The following is a 19,851-nucleotide window of genomic DNA, read 5'->3' on the forward strand; positions in this document are numbered from 1 at the left end:
TCTTAGTGGAAAAAGGACCATGACAATGGTCTTCAGAGTCTCAAATACCTAGCCATAGTGCTTACATACTTGATGTTTACTGAACTAAACTCAACTACACACCAAACCACTGCAAAATATCCAAAATAGCTAACCCTGATTTGAATGAGTGCTCTGAAGTCAGCTGTGTGAACTATTCCTGCAACATTAAGTGATTAAAACCTTTCTTACATCAGCGCGAAAGTCTACACTGAATAGAGGAGAAGGTGGTGTTGGTGACTGTGTTGCCACAGGAAGAGTTGAAGAGACAAGAGGTGCTTTCTGAGTGTGGTACTGTGCCCACTGCTCTGGCTTTCTTCTTATCTGCTCCTCGCAACTGGTCTTCAAATGACCACAAGGTTCCTAAGGGGGGATAAAAGAAACAATCTTAATCATGTAGGGAGCAGTAAATAAAATTAACTATGCTCTGTGGAAATAATGTAAACAGTTTATTATACTGTTGGGACCAAAAAAAAAAAAAAAAATACAGGAGAGAAGTCACCCTAGCCTATTCTCCACACACTTAAATGAAAGGGTTAATATTTAGTCAAGTGATGTTAAAAGTAAAATCTGAGCTCTCACTTTTCTGGTTTAGGAAAGTCATTTGTATATATGTGGGAATACTGAAAAGAGGCCCTGTCCTTGTATTTTGAAGATTTCTTTTTACCTTCCCATCAATTTCCTATCCAAACATAACATTTATTGAGCATTAATATGCATCAGGTCCAGTTCTAAGAGCTTTGTTTTTTTCTGATTTAATCCTCACAACAGCCTTATGAGGTAGGTTCAACTATTATTTCCATCAAACAGATGAAAAAACTAATATAGAGAAGTCAAGTAACTTCCATAAGTCACACAATCAGTAAGTGGAGGAGCCAGTATAGATACCCAGGTGGTCTGATACCAGACACTGGGCTCCTAACCACTATAGTACGGGAGCATTCCTATTTCCATTATTACTTACCCTTGGTAAAGGCACGGTTGTCCTTGGTTCACTTGGTGGCTGACAAGCCACTGAATAATACCCATCTAATGAGTTATATCTTTCTCGCAAAGATGTCTGATAGACAGACGAGTGCATCACATCCATTGGAGGTAAAGAATTGCTTCTAATAATGTCATCTCGTTGGTACATAGGTGGGCGCCAGATGCGCCTGCTGTCGTACACAGGAGCATACATTCCAGAAGGTACTGGAGGAACTGGTCCATACGGCTGCGGAGGAGGAGGTTGGTAAGGAGAAGAATTCATTCGATCTCGAGGGGAAAATGTACTGTAATGATCGGCATATGGCATGGAAGCAGGTGGGAGAGAGGACTCTGGAACATTATTGGACCTCACAAAGCGAGGAACACAGGGAGCCACGCCAGCTGGTACCGTTGGAGGTGGTGGGTAGTATCCTTGAAAATTGGAAAGAGGAATATGTAACATAATCTTAGTAAAATCCAACATTTTACAATGATTTAAGTTTAAAGCAGGCTTTAATGTGGAAAAATAAACTTTGAACCCCAGTTACCCCCTCTTTAGAAAGAATCTATATACTTTCAAGACACCACTATACGAAAATCATTAACGTTCATTGCTAATGTTAGACTGCTCCTTAAAAACAAATGACAGAGCTATTAACAGATGGCTAGTCAATCTCCTTCTAGGGAATCTATTGCCATAGGTTTTGGATTAAGAAATTAGTTGCACCATTGATTCTTAACCTTTTTGGGAGCAGAGATTAAAGACCTCTTTCAAAATCTACGTAAGTTGTGTGTTGTCTTTTCAAAATTATACATAAGTATATATAAACCAAACATTTTGCATACTATTTCAGGGGATTCACAGAACTCCCTGAAGCTCATCCATGGACTCTGTATTTGATTCACAAGAATGAGAACCTTAAAACCATTGGTGCGTAGAATTATAGATTCTTAGGTCAGGAAGAAAGCTTAGGGGTCATGTAGTCCAAAGGATTAATTTTTTAATTAATAGATATAAATCTACTTCTATCTATAGATAGATATAAATGATTCACTTACTTATCTAATGGCAACAAATGTTTAACATTACAATTTCTTTTTTTCTTAGAATTGTCTAAAATTACTTACCCGTCTGTGGGTACTGTGGGACTTCAAAGGGTATCTGAGTCCTTGGATCTTGAAAATACTGAATGTTTTCAGAATGCTGAGGATATACCGGTACTCTAGTTATAAACGGGCTGGATTTTGGAGGCACAGAATTCAGCTCTGTTCCAACATTAGAGGGCCCAGCTGAGGTAGCCGCTACATTACTTACAGGAGTCTTGGGTGGAGAACCAATTTTACTGGAGAGAAAATTTAACGAAGGGCAAATGATAAATCACTGTCTTTGACTGATAAGTTTTCCTCATTTGGAATTTTTCATAAAATTAATAAGTGAAACCACTAATAGAAAACACTTCAGGCATTTCCACAGTGACAACAAGGCAATGAATTTCATTGCCATCTTAGTCTGCTAATTCACAGGATCATAGTAACAGGTCTCATATTCTGGTGAGGGCAAAAAGAAATGCAAACAAATTCCAGGCTCTAATGTGACCCATCAGTTCCTTTACACTCATTCTTTAAATAAAGATTTTTCCTACTGGAAGCTAAAAAAAAATCCTGTGCAGTTAAGTTCTCAACAGAAATAATATAGTCTACCAGTAGAATTCTTTGGGACAAAGAAGACAGACATGTAAAGGAAGAGTTGTTCTATTAGGAGTTAGATTAGCAGAAATGTAAACTCCTTGAGGAAAGGCCATTTTTGTCCATTTTGTTAACTGCTATACATCCAGGACCTAAAACAGTTCCTGGCACACAGGAGGCACTCAGTGAATATCTGTTGGATAAACGAAACACTAACGAAATGGTTACTCACTAAACTGATACAAAATACACAAACTTATCTTTTTTTTTTATACACAAAGGATTTTCTTTGTTGAGTCACCAAGCAATCAGCTCCAGATGATCTCATCATGGCTTTCGCATGCCCTTGTAGGAAGTCAAACTTTGGCAGAGCTTAGGTATGTGGTGATTCAAGAAAATGATCTTGTTAATGATGCCAGAATTCAATATGTTGCATCCCAACTAGATTAGAGGGTTTTTCTCAAACTAGAGAAGCCCTTTTAAAGCTAGAGTATAAACAACAAGGAGTATGGGTTGCCTTTAAGTCTAGCAGATATTTATTTACTTCTATGTTTGTGTGTCAAAATGAGAAATTAACTAAGGAAGAGTGGGTAATAATAGTAGGTACAAACGCACTGGTTTAGAGTTTAAAGATATTTTAGGGCTTTGCTTATTCTCTAAAGTTAAATAAAGGCAACAAGGAAAATGATTAGGATTTCCTTACAACAATAATAACTAACATTTATCGACCACCTTCCAGGCACTATGCTAAGTGCTTTACGTAGATTATCTGGTCCTTCCATGTCAAAATGCTATATACTGTAAAATCTGGATAAGTACTTTGAAATGGCAAATTCTTAGACTTACCAGGAAAATGACATCAAAATCCATGAAAAGGTTCATAGCCTCATGAAATCACACAAGCTATCCCCAAAACTCAGACTTAAGGAAAAAACTAATTTTCAGTCACATTCTAGTCAGACAGCTAGATTATTATAGCTACATCCTAGATGACTTTCAGGATTCTAGGCTCTCCTTTGCAGCAGCCCTTCTCATACCTACAGGCTTTTGCCTGTGCTGCTTCCTCTACCAAGGCCTGCCCTTCCTAACTATCCATACTCTTGAAACTAGTTCAGGTATTATCACCTTACCTCTAAGAAGAAATCCAAAATAAGTCCCTATAGAATTATTCTTTTTTTGTGTGTTCCAATAACACCTGGAACACAACTCTATTACAGTACTTTTCAGAATGTATTATATGATATCTTTTGACATCTGTCTCCCAAACTACACTGGAAGACCCTTCCTTAGAGGCAAGGAGTATATCTAGTTTATTTTCATTAGCTACATTAATTGGCCTGGTGTTCGGCACACAGAATATACATAATTTTTTAATAAATAAATAAGTGATTTATTTATTTAGAGCTATTCATTTTTATGTTTTTTTCCCTAGTTCATCATTTTTTTGAATGATATAATTTACCTTTTAAGGTGTACAATTCAATAATTTTTGGTATATTCACAAGGTTGTGCAACCATCACCACTATCTAATACTGAAAAGTTTTCATCATCTGAGAGAAATCTGTACTCATTAGTACTCACTCCTCATCCCTCTCTCCCCCTAGCCCCAGCCCCTAGCAACCACTAATCTTTCTGTCTCTATGGATTTGCCTACTCTGGACATTCACATAAATGAAATTATACAATATGTGGCCTGTTTTATCTACCTTCTTCCACTTAGCATGTTTTCAAGATTCATCCATACGTTATATGTAAGAGTACTCCACTCCTTTTTTATGGCTGAAAAATATTCCATTCTCTGGATATAATACAGTTTTACAACATCACTTTTCCAAAACCCTTCAAAAGCTCATTTCTTAAACACACATAGCACAAGCTCTCCACAATCTGGTGCCAACCTATCTATCTAATCTCATTTAAACCAGTTCCTAACATAAACCTTCAGTTCTAAAAGGCTGATCTCCTCAATGTTCCATACAGTTATCAACAAACTTGATCCATGTTACACTTTCTTTTTCTGAAATTTCTTCCCATATTTCTCCCAGCAATATAAAATTTTCCTGTTCTTTAATACAACTCCAATATTGCTTCAATTATGTAAATGCTGTCTACACAACCATATTATCATAAGTTTCTTAAAGGTAGAGATATCTTACACATCTCAAATTATTTCCAAGAGTGCCAAGAACAGAACTTAGAATGAGTGCTCAAATAACATTTGCTAACTAGACATTGTTCTCTGTTATATCATTTCTAAAATCTTTCCCAGGGAAGATGGTAGGGATTTGTTAGTAAACAAATTCCCCTATCACGTGCTAACTGCAGAAATAAAGAATATAAATGCTTATCTATCCAATATTTATTATATGAAATCACTAGTTTACTGTGTGCCTAGCATAAGGCTTTTTTTTCTAGAAGGCACAGGATACTGACAGACTATGGGTGACAAAACCTGAACATGCTTTAACTCAGATTTTAAGACCTTAAAAGAATACCAAAGAATGAGATTTCTGAGGTGGAAGTAACTTTTCAGATCATCTGAAAGTTTTAAAACTTTTTTCTTAAAGCACCAAAACCCTTTTGCCAAATTAAATCTTACACTAAAACCCAACAACAATGGTAATAATAATAGTAATAACAACAACAGTAGATATTTACTGCGCACTATGTGACAGGCATCGTCCAAAACACATTGCAGTATTAAATCTTTTAATCTTTACGACCAACATATGAAGTCGATGCTATTACTATACTAATTTTATGGATAAGTAAACTGAGCTAGACAGATTAAGTAACTGGCCTAAGATCAAACAGCTAGGAAACAGCCAGAATTTGAACCCTGAAGAGTCTGGCTCCAAAGATTCCCCCTTAACTACTACACATAGTTACAGAATAGATGTGGAACTGCTCTGAATGAAACAGGAGCTGGAGGCTCAAGCATCTCACCTGCTTAGGTTTCTACTTAGTTCTTTTCCGGCACCTCTATGAACTCAATCCTAAAGTTCAAGGAAATAAGGTGTGAAAAAACCCAATTCTGGTCCAACCTCTTCAGTTTACAGTTGAGGAAAACAAAACCCAGAGTTAAAGTGACTTTCCAAGGTCACAGAGCTATTCAATTACAGAGCCAGGACTAGGACTCAAATTTTTGGGTACTGAGTGCTTTTTCTACTACATGAAATGTTCTGCATAAAAATTCTGATTAACTGCTTTTCCTCAGGATAAATAAAAATACTCAGGTGTTTCTAAAAAGGCTAAATATAACCTGTATTAACCATTTTTACCTAATACTTACCTTTCAGTTACAGACTCTGCAGAAGGCCCAGCAGCATTCTGACCATTAGTGCCAACCTTCCCCACTTTCTTCACAGTCTCCAGAGCTCTTAATGTACTGTCAGTACTACGTGGGATTAGCTGGGAAACACTGTTTTCTGCATTTGAAATTCCGTTTGTACTTGGAACAATTTTCCCCGTTGTTTCAGTACTTCCTATGACAGAAATGACATTTCCGGCTGTGGTTGTGACAGTGTTGTTTACACCAACTTTATTTAGAAGAGGAAATGTTCTTACAGTTGCATTGATCTTTTTGTTCCTTAATCGATACCTGTTTCAAAAACAATCAACATATTGGTGAATATTTCACAAAATCTTACTCTGAAGGAAAAAAAATGCAATGGGAAAAGATCATATATCCCATACACACACACACACACACACCTGTGTATGTAGGTACATAATTAATACAGCAAGCGAGGTACACATGTATTCAAAGAAGCCTTTTGAGGGAGTAGGAAGAGACCCATTAAAAATTTGCATAATTAAAATATAAAGGACACTGTGTAAAAATGAAAGGAACCATACCAAATGTAGTTGAGAATGTAGGATGAAGAGAAAAGATACGCAAGAGTTGGAAGAACTCTCTGTGGTTACCAAATTGCTAAGGCAGTATATAATTTTAAAGAAATAAAAAAGAAACCAATCCTAATTCTTAAAAAAATATTACACCAAAATACAGAATTTAGTATTCTATTTTTCAGATTAGTTTATGCCTAAAGTAAAAAGTATTTGGATTAAAGACTTTTCCGATATTAAATTCTGGGTTTTATTTATGGTCAGAGAAAATACTCTAATATGTGAGGCAATTTGATCTTGGACTCCATTTAAGAAAATTAGTTTCCACCTGTACAACAAAAATTTATTATAATGTAGTCCTAGTCAATGTTCCCGCCATTATTTTAAAGTGGTGAACAATTATGTAACATGAATAGAAAGACGACTACAGACATTTGGAGTCATAATTACATTTGCCTAAATCAATCTGATATTAATGTTATACATAATCAAACATATGGTAATTAAACATAAATAGTGTAGGGATGAGCAATGCCTTCACAACAGTTTTCCTTTTAGCCCTTCAGTATCTATAAACAGCTTCATGATTCAATCTTTCTCTTCTCCCTCTCTCTCTCATACACTCATGTATACACACAGTGACAGAGGCAAGTGAAGTTCAATAAAAGACAAGTGTTCCCAGATCGGTCTGACTGAAGGTGGAGTGATAGAACACCAAGTTTAAAAAAAAAAAGCAAAACAGAGCTTATGGCCAATTTAGATATGTCATCTTACAGATTCTGGGGAACCAACGATTACATCTTTAAGAAGGAGGGACATGAACAGACCTATATTTCAGAAAGGCAATTTTGTGGCATGCTCCTTGCTTTCATCCTCAAAGGACAAATCTCAGATATCCTTAAGACTGCTCTGGCAGGCAAAAAATAAAGTTTTAATTCTGAGTTTCTTAAAAGGGAGGAGTTATGAGAAGTAAAACCTTAACCAAGGGAGGTAAAGTAAGTGAAAAGTAAGGATACATATTGGACTGCCAGCATCTAGGCAGCTAAAGAACTGGACTTAGAACCTGGACCTCACACTTGAAAAAGCCAATTACTTCCTATTCTTTTAAAATCGTCCACGAGCTCCCTCAAGTATTCACTCTCTGCCTTACCCAGCTTAGAATCCACCCTCTACCATTAATTCCTCCCTTGTAAATACCTTTAACTCCTTTGGCCCACTCCCCCCGTTGAAGTCATCTGGTAAAACTCCAATCCAATTCTTCGCTTATTCTCTTATTCTGTGCCTGCTCCCAAGTAGCTAAATGTTGCTGGAGAAAAATCATACAATCATGCTGTCTAGACTTCCTTCAAAATTAAAATCAATTATTTAAAATGGTCAAACAATACATTAATACACTTCTCTACTAAACTCACTTTCCCATCTCTAACATCCTTTGCCCTTCCACTCCACAGCCCCATCACAGCTGATCATGTTGCCTCCCACTTAACAGAGAAAACAGATGAAACTAGAGGAGAATTACTTATCTTTCCACCACCAATTCCACTAACCTTTCTGCATGTGTAACAAAACACTCCTCCTAAAATAAGGGATGAAAAGTTTCTATTCCTAACTCAGGCCAATCTTTCCACTTGGGTTCCAACGAAAGACAATCTCTCCACTTGTGCCGTAGGTCCCAAGTCTATTTGCGTTCTCAAAGACTTCACTCCCATAATTACCTTTTTTTCTCTAGTGCAACATCACTTCATTCGGGTGTCTGCTTAAATGTCATATCCTCTGAGATTGCTTCCCAGGCAATCTTATCCTAAAATATCTCCCGTTTCTCAATCATTCTTTATCCTTACCTTGTGTTATTTTTCTTCATAGCATCAATCAGTACCAGATACTATGTTTTCTATTTACCTGCTTTATGTTGATCTTCTCTACTTCACTGTAAGCCCCACAAGACCAGGGATTTTGCCTTTCTTACTCACCTGTCTATTTTTAACACATAATATAGTGCTTGGTGCATACTGGTGTCCCCAAAATATCTGTCGCATGAATATGGAGTAAGCCCCAAATTTCATACGGCCAAGAGAACTACTGATTTTCCACCCCAAAGCATTTCCCATCTCAGTAAAAGATAATACCTCAGTTAGGCAGGCCCCACACTTCAACGTCATCCTTTGATTCTTTCTCTTTTCTTTACACTCCACATTCAATCTATTAGTCCCATCAGCTCTACTTCCAAATATATCCTAAATCTGACTGCTTTTCATCATTTCCATTACTATAATCCTGGGACCAAGCTACCAATCTCATGCCTAGACCACTGCAGCAGTTTAACTGGTCTCGATTCATGCAAACACTAGAGTGACATTTCTAAGACAAAATTAAAATCTCATCATTCCATTTGAATAAAACCCTACAAAGTCTTCCAGAGTAAAATTCAAATTCCTTGCCATGGTCCACCAACCCAGTATGACCTAGCCCTTATCTACCTATCCAACCTTGTCTTTTGTCATTCTTCTCATTCTCCATCTTCCAGACATACTGGTCTTCTTCCTAATTCCTGAACATGGCAAGGTTTCTTTATAGCATTTTATCAGTAACTGAAATTGTCTGTTTACATGTTTACTGTTCCTCTTTCCCCACTAGAAACACCTCAAATAGTACCAAGCACTTAACAATCATTCTTATAAATATTTGTTGAATTGGTTGATCCCAGGCTTTTGGCACTCTCCAGAACCTAACAACTCCTGGGAACAATATTCCAATATCCTACATCCTAAAATATATTCACATAAATATTTATTTCTTAGGGATGCTTTCTGGGCATTTACATTTTGTTTAGTTAGGGAGATACAGAGCAGAGAAAGCAGACGGGTAAAATCAAGTTACTTAAGTTAAACGTTTGCTGAGGTCCTGGTGTATTATGTGAACTAAGACAATGGCTCTACCCTCAAAAGCTCAGAGTTGGGTAGCAACACGTATTTTTTTAACCAATAGGATAGTGACATCTCTCAGGTCCCTAATCTTTTGTATTACCCTGTTTTTTCTTCTTCTTCTTCTTTTTTTTAACAGCAATAGAGTGTGTGAAGCTGGTTGGAAATAAGAAATATGAACTGTAGATTATTTACTCTTTCAACAAAAATATACTGAGTTTATATATCACATACTTGCTAGGTGCAGGAAATATAAATACGAATAACCTATAGAATAAATAAGTCCAGTGAAAATACACTCATAATAAATAAATAATGGCAATACAGTAAGAGAAGTGGTAGTTATAAATTTGCCCTGTGAAGAGTACAATGGCAGTATAGTGAAGGAAGCAACTAACACTACCTGGGGAAGTCCTTAGAAGGAAGATAATATCTGAGTATGATTAGGAACAAGAGCTCTCCAAACAGAGAAGACAGAGAAATATATATGACACAGAGTGAACAACATGTGCAAGGGAAATAAGAATGAAAGAATTCGTATAGTAGTAACCAGTGATTAACTGAATGTACCTTAAAAAATATATATATAAAGAATGCAAAAGGTGGAGTAAGGCTGGAAAGCTAGATTGGGACCAGATCCTTTGATGTACTGAGGAATTAAGAATTTAAAGCAGAAAATGGACGTGATTAGACACTTATTTGCAAAAGAAAATCTTGGTAGCATAGCTTGAGACACAGGGAGATGCAAGGTTAACAGCCACTGTAGCATCAAAATGGATAAATTGGGTAAACAAATGTGAAACACTAAAAATGGTACCTGCACAAAATGTGACCAATTAATTTGTCTATTTTTATTATTCCTCTTCCTCCTCCTCCCCTTCTTTCTCTTAAAAGTTCAGGCAAGAGATAATGAAGTTCTGAAGTAGGTACTGGGGAATGGAGAACAGGAAGGTAACTTGAAGATATAAGAAGATAAATGGATTTTAATTTGGGGCACTAGTTGTGGGTGGAATAGTAATGAAATCACACAGTTTCTTCCCTGACTTTTTAAAGTCTAAGTGCTCCCAAGCAAGGTCCCCAAAAAAGCTTTATTTTAGCTAAAAAGCTCTATTTCAGGTATAGACAAGCTCAATACATCTCCTAGAGTCTCAGAAATCATCTTGATGTAAAACTCTGTAGACAGAGCTGCCTTGACTGGGTACAAACAATATAATTTTTTCTTAGGACTCCTGCAGCCTCTCTAGGCTTCCAGCAGGTGGAAAAACTGAGAAGAGAAGCATGTTTCTGCTCTTCTTTTTAATGCACACAAATGTATCTTCACTCCATCACACTGGTGCTGCTGTAGAGCTGATCATGTGCATGCCCCACTGCTAGCCACTGAAAACAGGAGACAACAATAGACAAGACAGATAGAGTCCATGGAGCTTACACTTCATTAAGGTGGACAAACATTCAATAGATTGGGTCAGGAAACTACTGCCCTTGGGCAAAAGTTGCCTTCTTTTGTAAATAAAGTTTACAGCCATGCCTATTTTATGCATTGTCTATGGTAGCTTTTTTGCTACAATGGCAGAATTGAGTAGTTGCAACAGAGATCACTGTATGGTCTACCAAGCTTAAAAAATATCTGGACCTTTACAGAAAAGTCTGTCAACCCTTAAAACAGACCATAAATTAATTATAACTTTGATAAGCATGATAAAGAAGAACCTGGTTTAATATGAAATATTGGGAGGATCCCCCTGAAAAAGTGAAGAATGAGCTAGACAAAAGAAAAGCTCCACAGGCAAGGCTAAAAGGAAGAGGATTACATAAAAGACCTGAAGTGGGAAGATGCTTGGTGCATTCTGGGCACTGACAGAAGGTCAGTGTGGCTTGAGCATAGAACACAATTAGGGAGTGCTGTGACATGAGATCAGAAAGACAGGCACAGACTAGATAATGCAGGGTCTTACAGACCACAAATCTAGATGCTATATCTTTATCTACAGGGTAATGTGAAACTAATAACTAAGCTTCTCATTATCTGCAATAAGCCTTTTGTGCAACGTTCTCCCTGTTTTAATGAGGAATAATGGGATTGGGAGTGGGCAACAGCAGCTATTAGAAGACTAGTTAGGAGGCAACTGTGGATCAAGAAAAGGGATGATAGCTTGGACTCTAAGGATGGAAAGAAGGAGAAAGAGTTGAGAAACATATAGGAAACTTAACTGACAGAACCTGGTGACTAAGACAAGCAGGTGAAAGAAAGCTGACAAAGATGATTCCTATAATATGGCATGTATAACTGGCTCAACAGGGTACACTGGAGGAGAGCAGAATGGAAGGTAGAAGAGGAGGATGCAGGGGAGGAGAAAATTAGCCCAAGATGAGTTTAAAATGTCTAAAAACAAAAGGGAGATGTCCATTAAGAGTTGATATACAGGCTAGTTGTTCTAGTAGAAAGGCTGGGATAGATTTTTTGGTGAGATTTCAATGATGAATAATTTGGTTAAAAAACACAAGAAAAATTTAGAGAATACATAATATAGCTTATACCCATTTACTTTTATGTCTCGGGCAAATGAATATAGAGAAAGGGATGACTTACAGGAGAGGAGAAAGACAAAAGAAGACACAGAAAAATGAATGTTAAAAAGATCAAAAGCCTTAAAAAGAAAATCTATCTGCTTTACCATTCTACCTGGGACTTTATCTTCAATGGAACCTGAGCAAATAAGATAGCACATAGGGATATTTTCACTCTGCACAGGTGCTCAGCAGAAACATGGATTCCAGCTACTCAATGGTCTAAGATATGACCTTTGAATAAGGTTATAAATTACTTATTATGTCTGCTTTTTAAGGATTGGCCCTGTGCTAACATCTGTTGCCAATCTTCCTTTTTTTTCTTCTTCTCCCCAAAGTCCCCCAGTACATAGTTGTATACTCTGGTTGCAGGTCTCTCTAGTTCTGCTATGTGGGATCTGCCTCAGCATGGCCTGATAAGCAGTGCTAGGTCTGCGCCCAGGATCCAAACCAGCGAAACCCCTGGGCCATGGAAGCAGAGCTTGCTAACAAAATCACTGGGCTACAGGCCGGCCCTTCACTTATGTTAATCTTGCTCCCAGAAGCAATAAGGCATAGTTGCAAAAGAAAACGTTATTTTGCAATCTAAAGAACTCTACAATGTGAACTTAATTGTGCCTTTGTATCTAACACTTTCTTAATGACCAAAAAGTAAACCCATATGTAAGTGAATTCTCATAACTTACTTTTCAAGCTCTTCCTGAGAATGGGCAAAAGTACAATTTGTTCCTCGTGGACACCCCCCTTGTTGTCGCAGATCTCGGCACATGCTAGTCTTATATTTGCTGTTTGGCTGAGGCTACAAAAAGAAAATCAATGCGTGGAAAAGTGAAGATTCAGTTTTTATTCACTCTTGGGACTTCAGAATTTTATCATTACAGCTTTAACTCTTTTTCACATTACACAAGTAATTCTTGTGCTGAAACTACTACCATTCTATTATTTCTAGTTATGAGTTATGCTTAACCCTGAGTTCGTATTGTAGACATTCCTTCTGAGGATTATCTGAAACTAGTTCAAATGTTATGTCCATTCATTTGTCAGGCAACATAACGCCCACGAAAATAAAAGATTTCTCATCAAGTCATTGCTGTCTTAAAACAACAATACCAATAAACAATTTTAAAAAGCATTAAAAAAGCCATAAGCTTTGTCTACTCAAACTTTCCCAAGGAAGGTAGAATACAATTTCCCCTGAAAGTGAAAAATTAAGAAATATGAATTTACTTGTCAACTTGAGAGTACAACTCTCTTCTTAGGCTTGGAGCTCTGATTAAGTTCACACAAACAATGCAGCAAAATAAAAAACCTCATCATAACCACCATAATTTGCATCAAAATCTAAGACGTCATTTTTGTGAATTTAATAAAGATTAAACATTTATCTTTCAGTTAATATTTGAATATTATACTGCCTTCTAATAGAATAAGGAGAGAAGAGTGGAAAGATCACTTTGGAGTAGATTTGATCCCAACTCTGTCACTTACTGCCACCATGACCTTAGATATGTTATTTAACCTCTTTAAACTTCAGCTTGGGAACAACAATTATTTTGCAGGTGGCTGTAAGGATTAGAAATAATACACATAAAATACTGAACGTAGGGACTGGCTCATAGTAACTTAATAAATGGATGTTATTATTAGAATAAAGGATTATACCTTAAATAATTCCTTCTAAAGTAGATGAAAAATATTTTAAAAATCCAAATCCCACACATTTACAAATAGAAATTCACATTTGTGTGACAGCAATGGAGAAAAAGTGACAATTTCCCTACATTAGAAAAGAATTAGACAAAATGTTTGGAAGGAATCAATGATCTATACTTGATCAAAAACATTTGCAGTGGACTCATATTCAACACATTCTCCCAACTATTGCTGTGCTATGAATTATTGATCAGGTACACTAAAACATGAGCTTCTCCCAAAAAAACAGAGACAATAAAAACGTATGAGAGATTAAGAGTCACATAAGCAGTCCATTAACCAACAGCTTGTGAAGATGTTCAGTATGAACCTGTGTTAGAGGTAACAGCAGTCGAAAGTGCAATAAATGTGCTTACCTGAGGTGTCTCATGGCCTTTTCTGCTATAATTCTGTATGAAGTCCACAAGGCCATGAACCACTGTTTTAACGGCTACCATTGCATTTTCTAGCTGCTCCCAAGTTGGTGAAACAGCATCTATAATAAGAGGCCAAGGGGATGGGATGGGGGGTGGGGAAGAATTTCTTAGCAGTAATTCTCTTGTGTTATTTACCTTAAAGGTAGAAAAAGCATAAGCAATTGAATATTTTCCCATATACCTGGATTAGGGTCTATGTTTGCAAGAAGCTCTAAATGAGGTCTCAGTCTATTTAAGTTAGCTGGGTCACCTGTTCGCTGCAAAACAATTGTCAATTCCTGGACACTCTTTGCAAATGATTCTGGAGACTGCAGCTAACAAACAGAAAACAGAATGGTTTTTACTCTGGTTCTTATGACATGGCTATATTCAAATACTTTCATTAAGTCAACATACTAAACAGATTTTCAAGCGTCTTCAGATTCCATAGTAGGAGTATCAGTGATGAATTAAATTTTCACCTCAGAATCTGCCCTATGAAATTCATCATCAGACACTTAGAAAACTTATTTATAAACTGTATTAGCTCTCTGGGTCTGAATGTAGACAAACAACAGATTTCGTAAGCAAGGCTGCTTTTATGCTAATATTCTGCATTTGCGTCCCTTAGTTTATTTTGAGAATTAAATTAAAAAAAAAAAAAGATAGTTTATAAAGAGTCTGATATTTTAAAATGTAGGAATCTCCAACTGGTTGTCTCTTTGTTGTATCAGAAGATTTCAATACTCTTCAATCTTAACAGCAATGATATAAAATCAGCATTTCTAATTTCACAAACCTTATCAATGATAGACTGCATGTGTGATTTATGTGCCAAATCACCATATAGAAGAGAGGACCACTGCTCAGGTGAAATACGGAGTCCTGCCTCCATAGCAATATGAACAATTTGGGCATCATGTTCTCTGCGTAATGCCTCATAACTCCGAAATTCCTCCTTTAGCTGCATCAGGGAAGAGTCTTCATCCCTTTTAGTAACCTAAAAGAGAAAGCAGGGAAAAAAACCACACTAGAATTAGTATGCTTTCTCCCCCTCCCCTAAGCAATTCTTTTTGGGGGGTGAGGCACCTATTACATATCAGATACCACACAAAGAAGGTGCAAAGAAGATAACGTCCTTACCACAAATTCTTTTTGGAACAAAGCAGAACTTACATAACCCAATATATAGTCCTGCCTTCCCTCTATGAGCTCAGGAGTTGGTAGGGAAGAGATTTGTAAACAGAAAATTATAGTATAAGTGCTATTATAAGGCTCTATGGCAATATAAAGGAAAGGTAATTAAATTTGACTGGTGGAGGAGGGAAGGGGTATCAGAGGAGGCTTTTCCCAGAAGAAGGCTACATGAACTGAGTCTTGAAGGCAAAGAAGGGTGAGGAATAGAATTCTAAAGAGTGTCAAGTGGTGAAAGAGAGACGGAAAGAGCGGAGCACACAGAATTAAAGGCTAAGATGTAGGCCAGAGAAGAATCACAGAGGGCCTTGTATATTATGGTGAGAAATTTGGATATTATCCTGAAGGGAATGGGAAGCCACTAAGGACTTTTAAGCAGAGGAGTGACATGATCAGTCCAGCCAATGGTTAGGCATATATATTAGTACTATCAAATGATGATTAAGAAGTTTTCTGCCACCACAAAAATAATCATTAGGGTATTTATACAGCTTTAATTTATACTTAAGTGATAAAAAAAAAATTCAAGTTACAGAGTTTCACATGTCCTAGTGAAATTGTCTAATTATCATCCTGCATGTCTAAACATGCAGGTGTATGGCTAGACAACTTCCACAATAAATGAGACAAACTTATTCCTAAACCACTAAAACATGCTAATGGCCACAGTGAAATACCCAGGACCAGTCTAGGTTCTGAAACTTAGACTGAACAAACCATTCAAACTATTCAAAATGATGATTTTCTCATCAGTAAAATGAAAATATCCCCAGACCACCTCCACTGGTTGTTTCTATTGCTGTTGTTGGCACATGAGACAACAGTATCATGGGCCCCAAGAACAAGAAGATGGGGAAACGGAGTTACCATCCGAGAGTTAACTTAATAGTATCGGTTCACAATTCTCTTGGGAATATATAAATACATTAGAGAAAAGTATGGGACACCCAAAATTCTAATAAACATGATCTTAAGTATAATTTAAGAAAAAGTAGAGTATAACTTAGAAGTCACAAAAATCTATATTCTACCATAACCTATTTAAAGAAACTCCAAGGAAACAAAAGGAGGAATTATTGACCTAAAAAACAGAAACAAGAAACCCAGGGGCTGGCCTGGTGGCACAGCAGTTAAAAGCGCATGTTCCGCTTCAGCGGCCCGGGGTTCGCCAGTTCGGATCCCAGGTGCGGACATGGCACCACTTGGCACGCCATGCTGTGGTAGGCATCCCACATATAAAGTAGAGGAAGGTGGGCACAGATGTTAGCTTAGGGTCAGTCTTCCTCAGCAAAAAGAGAAGGATTGGCAGCAGTTAGCTCAGGGCCATCTTCCTCAAAAAAAAAAAAAAAAAAAAGAAACCCAAAGAACCAGAGGATGGTAGTACTCATCCAACCACTATGTAGGCTACAGGGTGCCTCTTGAGCAGCATAAGCATCTACCCATCTGAGCAGTAAAGATGACAGAGGTGGCTAACAGAGCCTGGTCCTATTAAAATTCTTTTTTTTTTTTTTTTTTTAAAATTTGGCCCCGGCCCAAAAAACTTTGCCAATCTTTTCCCAAACCCCCCCTGTACATAGTTGTATATCTTAGTTGCAGGTCCCTCTAGTTGTGGGATACAGGACGCCACCTCAACGTGGCCTGACGAGCGGTGCCATGTCCGCGCCCAGGATCCGAACCTTGGGCTGCCGCAGCGGAGCACGTGAACTTTAACCACTCGGCCACGGAGCCCGCCCCCTAAAATTCTTTTAATGTGCATCAAATCTCCTGTGCATCAGAAGCTTTAAAAGCGATAATTTTAGGTAATCAAAATCTGGCTTTGAGAAGCACATAATTAAAAGGTATATATGAATGCTCAACAACCCATCCATCAATCTGTCCAACCCAAACAGATGCTTTAAGCAGCTGAACAGACAACTGTACACACGGACATCACCAGATGGCCAATATAGAAATCAAACAGACTATGTAATTGGAAGCAGGAGACAGAGAAGCTGTATTCTCTGCCAAAACAAGACTAGCAGACTACAGTACTGATCATGCACTGTTAATATCAAATATCAGAGTAAAGCTGAAGAAGAGCACTGAAGGAATTGTAGTGCCAAAATATAATGTAAATAACATTCCTGATGAATTTAAAGTCCACATAAAAAACAGATTTGCACTGTTAAGTTTAATTGACCAAGAACCAGAAGAACTAGGGACCGAAACCAGAATTATTTTTAAGGAAGAATGCAAAAAGACAATGTCTGAAATAAAAAGAAAAGAAAAATCGAGATGGATAACAGAAGAAAGGCTAAAAATTGTTAAGGACAAGTGAGAAGCAAAAGTAAAAGGTGACAACAGCAGGATTAGAATCCTGAATGCAGCTTTCCAGCAACTATTATATAGAGATAAAGAGAACTCCTTTAATGGCCAACACAGAGACAGAAGAAAACAAAAGAGGAAGAACAAGAGGTCTCTTCCAGAAGATTCAAGAAATCAACAAGAAATTTAAACCTGGATTAGAAATGCTGAATGACCAACAGGGAAGCACACTATCTGATCAGGAGAAAATAAAGGGAAAGCAGAAACAGAATACTGAAGATCTATACAGAAGAGACAAAAGGATGACACGTTCTTTGAAGATTCCTACGAAGAACGTGTAATTTTAGAAAGTGAAGTGAAAGCTGCCCTCAAAGTACTGGGAAGATACAAGTCACCAGGGGTAGATGAGATATCAACAGAATTATTTCAAGTCACAGACTAAATCTGTCAAAATTCTCACAAGAATATGTCAACAAATATGCAAAACAAAGGAATGGCCTACAGACTAGAAATACTCAATATAGATCCCAATCCCCAAAAAAGGGAAAGGCCAAGAACTGCAGTAACTATAGGACCATTGCTCTAACTTCCCATCAAGTAGAGTGATGTTCAAGGTGCCACAATGAAGGCATGTTACCTTATATGGAGCAAGAAACACCTGACATCCAAGCTGTATTTCAAAAAGGGAGAGGCACAAAAGATCTAACTGCGATTATTCGTTGGCTACTGTAGTGCTTCAAAGAATTTCAGAAGGTTAGTTTCTGTTTTAGACTACAGTAAAGCATTTGACTGCATGGATCATGAAAGACTATGGGCTGCTCTGATAGAAACGGGCATGCCTCAGCCCGTTTGATTATCCTGATGCGTAACCTACTTTGGCGACAAGAAACCACTGTCAGGAGAGAACATGGAGAGACAGAACGGTTGCCTATAGGCAAAGGTGTCAGACAAGGGTACATTTTACCTTTCTATCTGTTTAATCTGTACACAAAACATATCATATAAAAAGCTGGAGCTAGACAGACGGAGGAGTGAAAATTGGTGGAAGAAATATTACCAGTCTAAGATATGCAGATGACACTATCTTACTGGCAGAAAGCAGCAATGACTAGAAACGACTTCTGACAAACGCGAAAAAAGAAAGTGGCAGGGGCTGGCCCCGTGGCCGAGTGGTTAAGTTTGCGCGCTCCGCTGCAGGCGGGCCCAGTGTTTCATTCGTTTGAATCCTGGGCGCAGACATGGCACTGCTCATCAGACCACGCTGAGGCAGTGTCCCACATACCACAACTAGAAGGACCCACAATGAAGAATGTACAACTATGTACCAGAGGGGCTTTGGGGAGAAAAAGGAAAAAATAAAATCTTTAAAAAAAGAAAGTGGCAAAGCAGGCATGCATCTGAACATCAAGAGGACAAAAATCATGACTATAGAAGAACTACACAACTTTAATAAAGACAATGAAGACACTGAAATTGTTAAAGATTTTGTTTACCTTGGTTCAGTGATCTATTTAAATTGAGACTGCAGCCATGAAATCAAGAGAAGACTGAAACTTGGAAAGGCAGCAACAAAAGAATTAGGAAAGATCATTAAGTGTAAGGAAGAGTCATTAGAGACTAAAGGCCTAGATTAACCACGCCCTTGGATTCCCCAATTACTGTGTACAGGTATGAAAGCTGAACAGTGAAGAAGGCTGACAGGAAAAACATTTATTCATTTGAAATACGGTATTGGAGGAGAGCTCTATGGATACCCTGGACTGCCAGAAAGATGAATGATTAGGTCCTAGAGCAAATTAAGCCTGAACTATTGCTGGAGGCAAAAATGGTAAAACTGAGGCTGTCTTACTTTGGGCACATCATGAGAAGGCAGGATTATTTGGAAAAGACAATAATGCTGGGAAAAGTAGAAGGCAGCAGGAAAAGAGGAAGAGCAAATATGAGATGGATTGATTCCAAAAAGGAAGCTATAGGCATGAGTCTACAGGAGATGAGTAGGACTGGCGAGGATAGGACATTGTGGACATCACTCACTCATTCAGTTGCAAGTCAGAACTGACTTGACTGTACATTAACAACACAATAACAACACGAATGCTCAAGTTCCACATCAGATACACCAAATCAGACTAACTGGAGATGGGATGAAGGAATGTATACTTTTAAAAACTCCATAGGTGATTCTAATGTGTACCTTTAATCGAGAACCACTTCACTAAACATTATTAACTCTCCT

General features: G+C 37.6%; 1 protein-coding gene and 1 non-coding gene across 4 annotated transcripts in view; both read right to left on the reverse strand.

Annotated features, from left to right (window-relative positions):
* The window catches only part of RC3H2 (ring finger and CCCH-type domains 2), a 46,058-nt gene that overhangs the window by 5,463 nt on the left and 20,744 nt on the right, over positions 1-19,851 (reverse strand). For 2 of the 3 annotated variants that reach the window (XM_046664763.1, XM_046664772.1), the window contains exons 6-13: positions 14,917-15,117; positions 14,320-14,452; positions 14,079-14,197; positions 12,696-12,808; positions 5,964-6,272; positions 2,113-2,327; positions 983-1,416; positions 211-381 (exon numbers count right to left, since the gene is read on the reverse strand). In XM_046664763.1, coding sequence (XP_046520719.1) covers positions 211-381; positions 983-1,416; positions 2,113-2,327; positions 5,964-6,272; positions 12,696-12,808; positions 14,079-14,197; positions 14,320-14,452; positions 14,917-15,117 — 1,695 coding nt within the window. The remainder of the gene's footprint in view (positions 1-210; positions 382-982; positions 1,417-2,112; positions 2,328-5,963; positions 6,273-12,695; positions 12,809-14,078; positions 14,198-14,319; positions 14,453-14,916; positions 15,118-19,851) is intronic. The other variant, XM_046664769.1, reaches the window with a different exon arrangement.
* LOC124231382 (small nucleolar RNA SNORD90) lies at positions 14,540-14,650 on the reverse strand. Its single transcript, XR_006886508.1, has one exon. It is a non-coding gene; the product is annotated as a small nucleolar RNA SNORD90 (small nucleolar RNA).

The sequence above is a fragment of the Equus quagga genome, chromosome 1 (genome assembly GCF_021613505.1).
Source record: "Equus quagga isolate Etosha38 chromosome 1, UCLA_HA_Equagga_1.0, whole genome shotgun sequence".
NCBI lineage: Eukaryota > Metazoa > Chordata > Mammalia > Perissodactyla > Equidae > Equus > Equus quagga.